Genomic DNA, 14,454 nt, shown 5'->3' with positions numbered 1-14,454 from the left:
TTTGGATAAACCTTGCGTGCCCTCCTCCACTCGCACGCAACCTCCCGCCTGAATAAATCATTTTGCCCTACTTCTTCCTACTACTACTCTAGATGTCGAGTCCGACTGGTATGGCCCACATGAATTCATCCCATCCTAGCATCCTGCCTTTTCCCCCAACTCTCCGGTGAACACAATGGCGTTGATTCTGCATGTCTCTTCCAATACCATTTCATCCGGATAGGTATCTCTGTGTTACTCCTACTCCGGTGGTGGTGTCGTAATACCCTCTTTTGCCTCCCGTTCTCGCGTCCGACGCTCCTTCTCATATCCTTCTTCTTTGTGCCCTCTCTCGTCCCACTTCCTCACCTCCTTTTTCCCTCCATTCTTTTCTTCGCTTTTTCTGTTCTTCTTTCCTTCCAGATGCTTTGGAAATTCTAATTCTGTCCATTCCTTTCGCCACTGATTCATCCTGGTCTGCAACTGCAGATCCCATTGCCACTGGTCCCTAAAAGACCCGCTAACTCGGGGAACAGGTTATATTGTCAGGAGTTTCTTTTCACCACGGGCCTTTTAAAAAGAATATTCTACTATCCCTTGCCTAAATAAATTTATAAAGGCCCCCTTCTGCCGTATATCCTGCCTGATTCTGCTTTTATCTTCCCGCTTCTTGTGTTTGTTCACACAAGTCGACCGGATGCCATACACTGCGCCACTGAAGTCGTCGCCTTTCGCGCAGCATATCGAATTCTCCGAACCTGTCATCCCTCACTCATATCCAGAGACCCCTAGACGGATACCCTCTCCCACTGGTCGTCCGCCTCTGTCCCGGTCTTATTCCTCCACAGCTTACGTTCGTAGGCACCGGAGGAGCCCCTCCGCCAGCAAGAACTTCGTCTTCCCAGACCCCGCCTCCAAATCCAAATATGTCCTCGACTCTCAGTCTAGTGTTCGTCAGTCTCCACCACCGTTGAGTGATGCCATCATTCCTCCTGGTGCCGTCATCTCTCCTCCCGAATCCGCACCCAACTCTAGTGATGAGGAAGCGTCATACCACCGGCCGGAGGGACCCAAGATGGAGGAACTGGAAGCTGCTGTGAGGTCTCTTGGACAACGACGGGAGTCGTCACCGGAGAGGTCACCGTCCGTCCAGACGGCAGAGAAGCCTACTCCTTCTCCTGTTCTGGTAGTCAAGACCAAGCCTGCTGGGTTGCCGCTCTCCAAGGAAGCCCGCAAGATTTCCCACTCGCGGTCGTCGACTGAGAGCTCTATTCTTCCACAGCATGAAGAGGCAGTGACTAGCTCCCCTGATGATAGTGACCGTGATGACGAGCCTAAGCGGAAGCCACCAATGCTCCGCAAAAAGTCGGGGGAACTTGTGAGACCCGCCTTGCGCCCGGCATCTGCCCGCCGTCGTCCGTCGAGTATGCCAGGCACTCCTACATACTCCAAGGCAGTTCACTTTGACTCTCAATTGGAGCACATTCGTCACTTTCTACAACTTGACAAGCCTCTGGCCGTGAGTGCCAACACATCGCCAGTCGAAGACTACGCGGGAGAATCTGAGTTTCCTTTTGGTAAAGAGGAGCCTGCCTTCGAATGGCAAATCCACCTGCCCAACTTTCCCAAGGACCCCTCGTCCCGGGGTTACCAGAAAGTCAAGTTGGAAAGGGTGTCGCTGTCGTCTGACCAGAATACCTTGGTCGGTGTGATAGCAGTTGCAAATCTTGCATTCCACAAGCACGTGGCTGCTCGATTTACTTTCGACTATTGGAGAACGGTCTCGGAAGTGACTGCAGAGTACAGTCATGACGTTCGCCGGAAGCAAATTCATGATGGATATGACAGATTTTCCTTTGAAATCAAGCTGAATGACCAGGCTAACCTGGAGAAGAAAACCATGTTTGTTTGCATTCGCTACAACGTGGATGGCCGAGAGTTCTGGGATAACAACAACGCCATGAATTACCAGATCGACTTCCTCAGGGTTCTCAAAGCGAAGCCTGAGAATCGCAGTTTGCCAACGTCGGGATCACGCAATCCTCTGCCTCGAAGCAGGACCTTCAATGCCCGTCCTCACTCGATGCCTCCATCTTTTGAGAATCTATCGGAATTCTCTTTCGGCAGCCCAAAGAAGAGCGCCAACAAGAAGGTCTCAACTAAAGAGCCTTCGGAAGATGACATTGAACCTATAGCTCCTGTCCGTCGTGAGAGACAGGACCGCCAGGCTTTTGGCAATCGCTATGATTTTGGAGCGTCTTTGTCGGCAGTCATGCGGACAAAGCCCAGCCAGGATCGCACTACTCTCACCGCGCGAGCAAAGTCGGAACCAGAGACCCAGCTTGCCGAGAAGAAGAAGGAACCAGGCTTGGTTTCCAACAAAGCTCTGCCTGTTAGCGAAGTCAGCCCGCATATGGCCCACTCGGTGCCTTCGGAGCCTTCTTCTCTCGTTTCTGGCAAGCCGCACCTCGAGTCTTCCGTGTACAAAGAGCTCGTCGACAAGTACTGCTTTTACGGGTCTCCAAGGAGCTCTATCAGCGCCCAAAGCCCTTCGACTGCGGATAAAGATAGTGCAGCTGCCGAAAAAGGCACTTCCCCGTCCTCGCCACCCTCTTCCCCCCCATCCACTTCGTGTATGGATTTTTCTGTGAGCCGTAACCCTCGGGAAACTCGTTCGTCATCATCGACCAATTCGAGCTCCCGTGCATCGTCTTCTTCACCCGCTAATTTCGGCTATTCATACCACCAGCCTACGCAGAACAACTTTATGAAAGGATCTCACACGCCGGCGGTCATCAGAGGGTGAGTCCGTCCTTCTATGACTAGTAGGAAGTCTGGTTATCAGGTTTTCGAAATCGGCCTTCATGCCCCAGGGTATTGACTCGTTGTGTTGAAGGGGCCAATATGCTTTACGCTCTCTACTTCAAGAGAGCCACATTGTCGAACCAGTTTCGTTTTCATCCGTTGCGGTTTTTCCAAGTCAGCCCTGTGTTGGGCCAGTTTAAAGCTTTATCTCTTTTTTTTCGCGGACGTTCAGCTATGGCTTTTATTTCGACCATAGCCCTTTTTTTGTTTTTCATGGTATCTCCTCTGCGATGTAACATAAACCGCGAGGAGGGAGCCTGTTTTATTGCTCATTACGTTTTCAAGGTGGAATGATTGAATGAGAAGGGATTCCATGCTCTGACAGTTGTCGAGTATGATTTCTTCTATTATGCATCAAAGCTTGTCACGATAACGATGTTACGATTTTACATCCTCGATTATGGGGTGTCCTTCGATTCTACACTTTCCCTGGCCATGCTACCCAGCAGCATTCGACCAGCCAATTATTTTTGAACAGGAAAAGTTTTACACAAACTCCTCTTTACAGCATTTTAGTATCATTTGTTCACTGTGTGTTATGTTGCGTGCATGGAGTCTGGGTGTTTTGCTGTCTTGTTATGTTCTCTGGGCTGATTGAGCCTTTCTTGTATTGATGAATTATCTTATTTCTTTGAGTCGAATGGAGAGGGTCAAATGTTGCAAGTTCAGCGTTGCGATGTAGTTCAGTCATGTCATGTCTGAACATAGGAAATCTATCCTATTGAGTTGCTTTTTCGTTATATGTGTTTCTTGTAATATGTAGTTCTGGCTTGCTGCGATAGCTCCCTTACGATTAATGTCGTAAGGATAGTGAGGGCGCATGGCTCCTGGTGGTTGGCCCTTAATGTGAGGAGTTGGCGATGCATAGCGATGCGACCAGAAGACATGACTTGCAGTATGGTGTGTTATGCAGTATACTTTAAATAATTTAGTGAATTAAATAATGGATGATATTGAATTATTTTGATAAAATACTCGATGGTATAGTTCGTGCCAAGACCACGTGACATCTACCCGCCCTGCAGTTCCGGCCGTTCAGTTCCACGGCGGAAAATGCGCCCAACATCAACGCGGCCAAACTCGCTCTCCAAAGCGGCCCTTCATAACGCCCTTTTTCCCAGCCGCCACCCGCCAATCAACACCGGGCATTTGTTCTGTCCAGATCACCCTTCCCTCCTGGCTTAGTCAACACCCTTTTCGAGAGAGAGCAAAAAAAAAGATCACGTTTTCGCTTCCCCGCCCTATTTAAGCCTATTGCCCGTCTCATTTGCTTTCTTCTCTTCTCTTTTTTCTCCCTTCTTGCAACCTTCTCGACAGCCAATCCGCTCCGACGCGTCAACGTCCAGCGACTTCCGCGTCTTTTACCATCCATTTTCATCTGTTTTTATATCATCCTACTATCTTTTATCATCTGACAATATGACTGGACGTAAGTATTATTCTTATTCTATTTTTCATTTGCTGTTGTCGTCATTTTGAATGAGATGAGATGGATGATGATGGCGATACGTTCCCCTGGGACACGTGACGTGCCTTGATGCCTCAGGCCTCGACCCATCCATCCATCCATCCATCCTTTCCATAACACGCTACCATCAACTCATACTAACAACTTCACAGGTGGCAAAGGTGGCAAGGGTCTCGGAAAAGGTGGCGCCAAGCGTCACCGCAAGATCTTGCGTGACAACATCCAGGGTATCACCAAGCCCGCTATCCGCCGTCTCGCACGTCGTGGTGGTGTCAAGCGTATCTCCGCCATGATCTACGAAGAGACCCGTGGTGTGCTCAAGTCCTTCCTCGAGTCGGTCATCCGTGACGCCGTCACCTACACCGAGCACGCCAAGCGCAAGACCGTCACCTCATTGGATGTCGTCTACGCCCTCAAGCGCCAGGGCCGTACCCTGTACGGTTTCGGTGGTTAAATTACTTGACCTACACCTTTCTGCCTTCTTGCTTTGATTCGATTTCTATTTGGCATTCACTCGACCATATGCTGTCCTGCTTGTGTTGTTGTTTTATCATACCTACCTACCACTCGCCGTTGGAGTGAGTGAATGTCAATGGATAAAGGGAAGGTCTTTTAATGCGCTATGATGTTTTTATCTTCTATCTTTGGTTTGCGTCGGCTATTTGGTCAATGGGTTTGGGAAATGGGAAATGGGATAAGAATGGATTTATATCGGATATTGGAATTGCGTCTGCTTCTATTTCTAGGGTCGGATGATTGATTTGTCTACTGTTGTAGATGTGGTCTTCTATAGAGGACTAGATCAATGAATTGATTGATTGATTGACCTACTGAATATTGTGATATCGATGTAGATGTAGATGTAGATTGGAATGTAGAATGTAGCTGCTCTTCACATGCGACCGTTAAAGTGCACGGGCCACATGGTATCCGCATGACGTTATCCTTGTCTTCTCTCCGCGATTTGTACGTCGGGAGCCTCGGTCGCATCAGAAGCCATCCAACAGGTTTATTTCACCTCGAGCATTTCCTGGACTGATTGCTATTGCCTTTGATCTTCATATAGCTATGAATTATTTCGTCTAGCGATGTTCTGAGTTCTGCAATCTGATCTTCACACTATCCATACCATAAGCGGTGCTACCAACAGCTCCCCTCCATCCACTCCATTCCATCTCATAGGTTTCACCTTGCAATCGACCTCTTAGCCATCAGATAGATCCCTTCATCTACCCATAAACCGTCAAATCCATCATATAGCCATAAAAATGGCAGAATACAAACTCAACTACGAATCAGAATTGGTAACTCACTCACCCCTCCAACCAGCAAGAATCATCCCATCTAACAAATAACTTCCTCCCCAGGACTCATTCCAATTATACTACCGCTATGAAGACAAACAGCCACACCACGACTGGCGCACAGCAGCACTTCGCGGTCCGGCTTTACCTGCTCTAGGGAATGCCGTCGCGGGCGCTGTCGGTGCCGCCATCTCCAACGTTACTACCTACCCGCTCAGTCTTATCGTAGCGAGGCTACAGACGCAGAGACAGCGCGGACGGTCGAAGACAGATTCAGGTGAGGACGAAGACGAAGACGAGGAGGAGGAATATACAAGCGTCTTGGACGCAGCAAGGAAGATCTACGCCCAAGAAGGGCTGGGAAGTCTATATAACGGTCTCGTGCAGGACACGGCCAAGACAGTCGCCGATTCGTTCCTGTTCTTCCTTGCGTATGAATCATTCCGGCAGAGACGAATCACGGCGCGGTTTGGGGCATCGCGGAAGGGAAGACGGAATGTTGTTTTGCCCGTGTGGGATGAATTGATGGTTGGGGTTTTGGCGGGGGCGGTTTCGAAGCTATTCACGACGCCTTTGGCGAATATTGTTACGAGGAAGCAGACGCAGGGTGGCGAGAAGAATGTGTCGACGAGGGATATCGCCGCCCAGATCAAGGCTGAGAAGGGCCTGCGAGGTTTCTGGTCTGGGTATTCGGCTACGCTTATCCTTACCCTCAATCCGTCAATTACGTTTTTCTTGAACGAGATGCTGAAATATGCTCTCCTTCCTCGGACTAAACGTGGCAGGCCTTCACCAGTAACGACGTTTCTCCTTGCTGCCCTCAGCAAAGCAGCCGCTTCATCAGTGACATATCCCATCTCGATGGCCAAAACCCGAGCCCAAGCCACGTCCTCCACCCAGACCAACTCACCAAAATCATCACCAGCATCATCAACAGTATCATCATTCACCCCCCAAATCCTCTCCGCCGTCTTCACAATCGCCAAAACAGAAGGCCTCGCCGCCCTCTACGCCGGGCTACCAGGCGAAGTGCTCAAGGGCTTCTTCTCCCACGGCTTCACCATGCTCGCCAAAGACGCCGTCTACTCCATCATCGTAAAAGCATACTATCTCCTCCTCATCGCGTTACGAAAATACCCCACACCAGAGGAACTGATCGAGCGCGCCCGCGAGCAAGCAGAAGAATACGCCGAGGCTGCGCGCGAGGGCGCAAAGGATCTAGTCGAGAAGACGAAAGCCGGGACCGAGGAAGCGTTGGAGAACCATGCTGGCAATGTTGCTGCGGATGGGACGTCTAATACTATGCCCGGCAACACTGCGAGTGGGAATGTGAATGATGGCGTCGAGTCCTCGTCTGGGTTTAGGGTTCCTCACGATCCAGCGTTGGATGTCGAGACCAATGAGACGGCCGAGTTGGTGGGTGATTATGTCGAGGATGAGGCTGATGAGTGGAGGAGTTTATACCATTGGTTTTGGGAGGGGAGGCATAAGGATTAGCTGACTCTATTTTCTGTCTATGAATCACGTCGCCATAATGAAGTGTGTATAATTACTATTAACAGTCTTGATTGTATAGCAGTGTCATACGAAATATTTCATTCATTCTTCTTATCATGATTATTTCTAAGAGCTTCCTGTCAATGCAAGAATATATGCTGAAACGAGCTTCAAAAAAAAAAAAAAAAAAGAGACAAAATTCCATCCAAAGACCCGCTCCAAGATGAACAAAGAAGAAAAGAACAGTTAAAAAGACAAAAAAAAGGCAGAACAAAAATAGATCAGACAACCACCTGAGAATAGATAAGTAATAAAACATGCCATAAGTTCTGGTTTTTTGTCTTCGTCGCAATCTGGTATAAGTAACTTTGTATTATCAAGTTTTCGAAATCGAAATCGGGAATGTATTAATCAACGTATGTAGATAGATAGATAGTATGTTCGGGTATGGTAAAGTCGTCAATCAAGAGAAACATTTCTCATAAGTCATCATCATTATTGTAATGTTGGCATGTTGGATGTTGGTGAATGGGTCGGCTACACACTTGCCGTTCTTCGTTTCACCTCGCTGGGCTTTTGTGCGTATGCGATCAGGAATCGAAAGCCTGTGCCGCGACGTTGGCACTCGCGGAGGATCTTCCGGTCTGCCCAGATGCTGAGATCGACGTCGCCACCTGGGAGGACGGGGATCTCGTAGCATCGCGTGTACCACCACCGGCCGACCTTGGCGACGATCTTGCGGATAGACTCATCGTTGGAGGGGGAAGGGTCGGACAGTAGATCCCCCAGGGACAGGTCTGTGTCGTTCGATGGGCATTTGCCGTGAGAGGTCGTCAATGTAGACTTTGCTGGGAGGGAAAAGGTACTCGTCGCAGCGGCGGACATGGACAGGTTGGAATAAGACGAGTCGGTTGAAGATGAGGAGGCAGAAGACCTGACGATCATACCTGCTACCGGAATTCGAACCATACAACGTCTCAGATTGTCAAATCCATGTCGTCCGAGGAATCTTTGGATGCTGTCGCTGGCCGGTTTGAGGCTGATATTGGCATCGGCCAGGTAGGTTCTCTCTTTGAGTCTGCGGACAGCCTTCCTGGTGCGGATACCCATGTTTACCATATCAAGATCCAGCAAGCTCATTTCCATGTAGCCTCCCGGGCGGAGCACGCGCTTGCATTCTGCCACTATGTTGTCTTGAACTTTTTCTGCACAGGCAGCGGGAAAACGTAGAACAGTCACTGCGAAGAATCCCTTGGGAAAAGGAATTTGTTTATCGAAGCTGGAGTGGTAGACTGTGTGATGGTTTGAAGGTGGCTGCCAGGCGGCTGGGTGTGTGGATGCTGATGGAGTTGGTCCGATGTTAAGATTGTACACATCGGCATGTGGATAGGTCAGGGAGCAGTAGAATGACCAGTCGTCGTTTCCTAAACCGTCTATCACCAGGATTCGCTCTTGCTCTCCAGTCTTAACGTGGTTGTGAGCAGGACTGAAAAGCACCCTCCCAAAAGATAGCCACCGGCTAGTCATGAGCGACCCTGACCGGAGGTTGGTTTGTGCTGTAGGACCCTCCCGATCACGCTCAGCAATGTCAAACAAAACAGTATTTCGCTGCCGACAGGTTTCGAAGCTCTGCGATCGTTTCAAAGATGGCGGGCGGATAAAATCCGGTTGCTGCTCAACAGGCTGGGTAGGAGCTGGCAAGTTGTCCAAGTGAGCCATGTGGATTTTGTCCTCACTTTGCGGATCGCCATATTTAGCGACGAGTTCATCATACGATGGTTGGGGAGGACCAACCGAGGTGCGAAGGGCTGAAGCAATTCTAGAGCGACGAAGTCGGATCGAGCCATTGCCTGATCGAGTTGGTGCCTCGGCCGGGTGTTCAGGCAAAGTAGGAAGCGTATTTTGATCTGCGTTGCCATCTAGCTCTGCTTGAAGCGTCTTGCTAGCCATTGTTGCCAACTCAAACTTCTCTTCTTCATCGGTTTGACCAGGAAACTCGGGTTGCGGAGACTCCGGGGACAGGACGTGGTCGATGAGATCGTCATATTCCCCCCAGACCTCGTCCTCGGTGGGTTCCGAACTGGGACCTGGAACCACAGCTGTCACTGCGGAAAAACGTTCCGAATCACTTGCAGATGAGACCACCGACCCTTTATCTGGAGAAAACTTCAAGAACTCATTCTTTGCATAAGGGCCCGCAATAAAATCCAGCACGCTTCCCTGCATAGGATCCCCGAAGGGTTTGGTGACATCAAAGCCTGGGTTGTATGGTCTAGGTTGGAAGTCGACCGCGGAATGATCCGACAAAGAACGTTCATGTGGCTTATCGAGGACCGGTGCCGTCAAAGAAGGGGACTCTGCATAGCTGAACGGCCTGGAGAATGACTGCATTGCCGGTTTGTGTTGCCTGTCACGCCGCGAGACTACTCGTGGAATACGGCCAACAGATGCCAATCGGCTTGGCCGTGTATCTTTGGGGCTCCTCTCAGGGCTCTTCTCAGAGTTAACAGTCGCAGTAGAGTCTTTTCTGAAATAGACTTTTGGCGAAGAGCAACCGTCCCTGGGTAGTTCGCCCTGAAGCTTGGGAGGCTCGGGAAGCAAGGTAGACTCGCGCGTCTTTCGTATGTTCAGACCCTCGGGGATTGTCACTGGAGATTCTGGCTCATCCTCTGTTGGTGGCGAGTCCTCATGTCTATGCATGATCTCTTCCAGGGGATCTGAATCCGTGTCTACAAACGCATAATGAGCAACAGGTCGATTCGCTGCTATTGGTGCGATCGTCGCATGAAGCTGAGGGACAGAGGGATTAGGCGTTTCCTCGGGAGTGGAGTTCTTGCGACCGCTGCCGTGGCTTCGCTGGAAGAAGCTCCATTTCATCCCTAGTCCCTTCATCTTACTTGGACTCTTCTCCCGGCTTTGTGGCTCATCCTTTTTCTCACTAAGCGGGGGGTGATCCGAAGCACTTGTGTGCGGTGGGCTCAAGCTATAATTATCCACAGGAAGAGGCGCTGTCGAGTTGAATCTCGTGAGAGGCGTGGTCTCACTAGACTCTGGAGGAACGGGCATGCTTGACTGTCCAGCAGTCTGGTAGCTATCGGAAGCTGCTCCTGGTTTGGAAACCTTTGGTTCGGGTTCGGGTTCGATGGTATCCGTTGAAGTGGCCAGTGAGTCGGTGGAATAACCGGTCGAGTGTGATCCCTTTGAGTATTTTGTCAAGTTTATAGTAGAGCCGCTGCTGCTGACTGCACTCTTTACGCTCTGTTCACTTCGCGTTCGTGTCAAAGCTGCTTCGTCCATGCCTCCACCATTGATAACCACGGGTTCCAGACGATCAAGAAAGAAGTTGTCGATGTTCAAATCCGGTCGACCTTTGACACCACCCTTAATGCTAGAGCCGGGCTTGGGTGCACTAGTCAAGCTATTGGATCGCGGTCTGGTACTGTTGCTGCTGGTGCTTGTCTTCCGGCCTCGCCCGGAATACTTTCCATAGCCTTCATGCCCGGTTCCAGCAGCTGGGCCTTTCCTAGTTGCTTTGATTTGCTCCAAGGTAGACCTGTCGAAGTCCGATTTTGATTTCTTGGGGAAGAGGCCGAATCTCTTAGGCGCTGGGGTCTTGACTTCCTGTTTCTTCTTTGGATCTTGGGTCAAAGGCTGCGGTTGTGGTGACTTCCGTGAAATCACTGGCGATATGGAAGTTGGCAGAGTAAGTTGCGATGTGCTGCGCGAATGAAGAGAGTCAACTGATGCAGCCGCAGACTGACTCGGAGGTTGCTGTTGCCGCACTGGGGAGTTCTCTGCTGACTCGCGCCGTTTGTGGCTGGTTACTGACTTGGGTGGCACATTGCTTCGGATCACGGGAGAAGGCTCCAACTCCAATCGATCAGTGCCATCTCTGCTCGGTCTTCTAGGACTCTGTTGTTTTGAGTCCTTGGAAGGATCGAGAGTCTTTGTGGCTCCCATACTTGCTCTACGGTCAATGCTGGGTCTTTTTATCTCGTCTTTCTTATGGGCTGGTTCAGCATCCGGCTTGGCTTTCGTCGGAAGGCTCGGCCTTAACGACGATCGCCGTGGCAGGAGGCTGTTTGATGGAGTCACTGCTTTTGCAGGTCCTGTGCTCTTCGGGGAGATTTCGAGTTCACCTTGGACCAATAATGACGTACTGGACCCAGCACCTTTTTCTAAATTCGGAGACTTGCTGGCATTTTGCTCCAATCGATCACTTTGTGGACTGGCGTATGATATCGGAGAGAAGAATGGAAGTCTGAACTGAGAAGGACTCGGGTGTCTTGAACGGTAACCAAACTTCACAGGTTGAACAATTCCCGGTGAGTATGACGAGACTGAAGTCGGAGTGGACCCCCTACTCCATATCCCCGGGGAGGAGGAGTACCGTGTCGAGGGCGTGCTGGCTGAGGGGAAGTTCGGAGTTGGCGGAGGGAGGTTCTGGGTATTGACGGTTGTTCGCAGGCTGGCAAGCTCTTTTGGTGCCTGGATAGCTTGAGGCTGGGGCTCTGCTGATTTTTGGGCAGTCTTATCTTGCGAAACAGATAGTGAGGTTCGCAGCCGAGCCAACTCCGGTTGGTCCCAGGGATTCCTCGGTGTAGCATTCATGGCCTGGGTGGGGCGAACGCTGTTCGGAATAATCACACTCAACTTTCCAGGCCTTGCGGTCTCGATCGTATGTTCAGCACGCTGCCCGATTGTTGGAGCCTTCCTGCGAAGGATATTTCGTGCTTTATTGCTCACAGATGCTTGCTTATCGGTCTTTGGCGTAGGTTGAGGTTTTGCCACCGGGCCAGAGGGTGACTGGGTGGTTTGGCCGGTTGTCAAGGGACTGATGGGTGAACGGTGTGATGCTCGAGGCAATGACTGAGTATTTGGTCGAGGAAGAAAAGACAGCCGGACATCGCTGTTGGAGGTTGTTTTGACAGGCCTCGATGGCGCTGGAATCTGAGAACCTTGCGCTGCGTCGGAAACTGACAATGTCCTGCTAGTCCTCGACGAGGTATTCATTTGAGGCTTGGGAAACAGTGAAATTGGAAAAGCGCCAGAAGTCGCAGAGGACGTTGTCACTGGGGACGATGCGCTTCGTGATTGTGATGCAAAATCTTTTGGTCTGGGTATTCGACCACCATTGGACTTGTGTGACGACGACATGGTGTGACCTTGACTTTTGTTCCCGGCTCCAGTCCGAAGAACAGCGATCTAACAATGGACATAGAATGTTGCAGATTCGAAATCATTCCGTCTAAACGATGGTGGGTTGCGTTGAAGGAATGTGCTGTGCGGGGGGGCAACTGATGAGCCTCAAGCCTGGGGGAAAATCACGAGAGTCGGAGAATTTCCACTTACAGCTCTTAAGTCATCTTCAGCAATTGTTAGAGCAAGTGCAATATACCGGAATGGAATGTCAAGTCAAAAACAATGCCGCGCCAGGAATGGGTATCTTCAAGAAGCAAATCGGTGGGTATAAATCAGAGTATAGCGCGAACAAGAAACAAAGCAAACAAGACGTCTGGTATTCTAAGTATTTTTCCCGAGCAAAAAGAGCGATGCGGCGATAATATAAAAACGCAGTAAATAAAAAAGTATAGGCTGCAGAAAAAAATCATCAAATCTCTTTGGTTGAATGGTTACAAAAATAATATGCATGCACCCACTCCGCCACAGTATGGAGTCACTGCCGGTGGCTAAAAGATAATGCCACAGCACTGTTGTTTTTCGAGCTGGATCCGCAGAACACGTCAGGGGAAAAGAAAGTAAGAACTGAATGTCAAAAAGAAAATAAAAAATAAAAATAAACGAGACCAGCTACACGAAAAAGTAAAGAAAAAAAAAGTAAAGGAGTGGAAGAGATAGATCGCGACCCAGGAATGTAGAAGTAAGAATATTTTTAAAACCACGAGATATTCCTGGACTTTTTCAAGGATTTAATGAGGGGATCCAACTAGTCAATAGTCAATCCCCCTTCCCCGTCCATAGTGGGGGAACTGACTAGGCGAAAGACAAAAAAGGACCTCTGGTAAACGGCCTTGCAAGTAGCATCTGTATTCTGGTCAATGGGAAAAGCGCACGAGAGATCCTGGCGCGGGTTTGTGCGATCGACGTCGGCTCCAGAGTGAAGGACAGATGTGACCAGGCTGGTCATTGGTGAGAGATGCGCTTTCTTTCCGACGAGTTGAAGCCCTTCAAACATGCAACTCCACGTCTGGGATACCTAGAAATTAGGATAGTATGGGATGTGCTCCTAACCACGGTAGGATTGTGCGCACACAACGGGTATGGGCCAGCGAGGTCCCACTTTCAGCCAGTATGTTATTATGTATGCCGTTGGGACGATGGAGTCGCGCGCGAGTCAGTATCAGACAAATAACCAGCAGTTGTCTTTCCAAATCCCTCGAGTTGGATGAAACTTGACAGGTTGCGATGGAGCATCGAGTGGCGTAATTGGACCAACTGGGCACAGCGACTCGGACTTTTGCGAACCCGCCATGATCGGAGAATCCACTCGAGCCCACAGATGCAGGTTTAGCATCCTGTAAGCTGGCTGTTGAAGTGCATGAATTGGTACCGTCTCAGTCAGGTGGTGGTCACTGACCAGTGTGCGCATATCATGGTTGTTGGTGATTCTGGCAGGCTTTCTGTTGGCCCCGGAGACGCCGACGAAGCAAGCCCGGCGCCGATCACGAGACATCATCATACAGATTCACTGGCTTGGATAATAATACCATCATCATAATATCAGCTTACAAAAGAATCCATCTTGCCGCAGGATGCATCGATGGAAACACATTGGTTCAACAGAATCAGTCCGTCGTCTTTGGCATTTGCGCCTCTGCTTTCTTCGGCACCTGTGCGCGAATTCTACAATCCCCCAAATTACAGTCGATAGCTTTGTTCGCTTTGCTTTTTTCCCTAAATTCTCTCAAGTATTTGTCAACCATTCGCATGTTAAACTGAACTCAGGATTTGCTCCGTAAATTCAGACCGTCCGTTTGTGACAGTGGTACGGGTCCAAGGTTCGACCCGAGCCTTTCTAGTTTCTTCACAAGCCCAACAATAGGCAAGGCGAGAGAGAATCAGAACAAGGGCCAAAAAAAGAAAAGAAAGGGCAAAGAAAGAAAACTCCGAGGCGCCCACGCCTTGGTGCGATGATCCCCTGCTGGAAAAGGAATCGTTGCTGAGCCTTGTTCAGGTGCAGACAACCAGTCAGATCGGCCAGGGCTAGGGTCTTGAATGATTTGATAAAACCTCAAACCCCGTATGTAGATTGTTTTTCGTCCGATTGAACCATGGATGCTCCCAATTTGGATCCAAACCCGAGATGTGCGCAGAAGTGAC

General features: G+C 49.9%; 4 protein-coding genes across 4 annotated transcripts; 3 read left to right on the top strand and 1 right to left on the bottom strand.

Moving 5' to 3' along the window:
- Positions 1–676: 676 nt before the first annotated feature.
- ASPWEDRAFT_54675 (protein phosphatase regulator GAC1) lies at positions 677–2,785 on the top strand (the record flags this gene model as incomplete). Its single annotated transcript, XM_040838089.1, has 1 exon — positions 677–2,785. One exon carries the CDS (start codon positions 677–679, stop codon positions 2,783–2,785), a length of 2,109 nt encoding a protein of 702 aa, XP_040685221.1.
- A 1,294-nt stretch (positions 2,786–4,079) lies between these two features.
- ASPWEDRAFT_45489 (histone H4) lies at positions 4,080–4,984 on the top strand. The gene is made up of 2 exons (XM_040836557.1): positions 4,080–4,273; positions 4,465–4,984. The coding sequence occupies exons 1-2, from the start codon at positions 4,264–4,266 to the stop codon at positions 4,764–4,766; spliced, it is 312 nt and encodes a 103-aa protein (XP_040685220.1). The 5' UTR covers positions 4,080–4,263; the 3' UTR covers positions 4,767–4,984.
- Positions 4,985–5,580: 596 nt separating this feature from the next.
- ASPWEDRAFT_32169 (putative mitochondrial carrier protein) lies at positions 5,581–7,113 on the top strand (the record flags this gene model as incomplete). Its single annotated transcript, XM_040833621.1, has 2 exons — positions 5,581–5,616; positions 5,680–7,113. The coding sequence occupies 2 exons, from the start codon at positions 5,581–5,583 to the stop codon at positions 7,111–7,113; spliced, it is 1,470 nt and encodes a 489-aa protein (XP_040685219.1).
- A 349-nt stretch (positions 7,114–7,462) lies between these two features.
- ASPWEDRAFT_45486 (uncharacterized protein) lies at positions 7,463–12,419 on the bottom strand. Its single transcript, XM_040836556.1, has one exon. The coding sequence runs from the start codon at positions 12,268–12,270 to the stop codon at positions 7,651–7,653; it is 4,620 nt and encodes a 1,539-aa protein (XP_040685218.1). The 5' UTR covers positions 12,271–12,419; the 3' UTR covers positions 7,463–7,650.
- Positions 12,420–14,454: the final 2,035 nt, after the last annotated feature.

Source organism: Aspergillus wentii (assembly GCF_001890725.1).
Source record: "Aspergillus wentii DTO 134E9 unplaced genomic scaffold ASPWEscaffold_8, whole genome shotgun sequence".
In the NCBI taxonomy this organism is placed as follows: Eukaryota; Fungi; Ascomycota; class Eurotiomycetes; order Eurotiales; family Aspergillaceae; genus Aspergillus; species Aspergillus wentii.
Note: the sequence above shows the minus strand (reverse complement) of the source record. Positions and strands in the feature narration are given on the sequence as shown.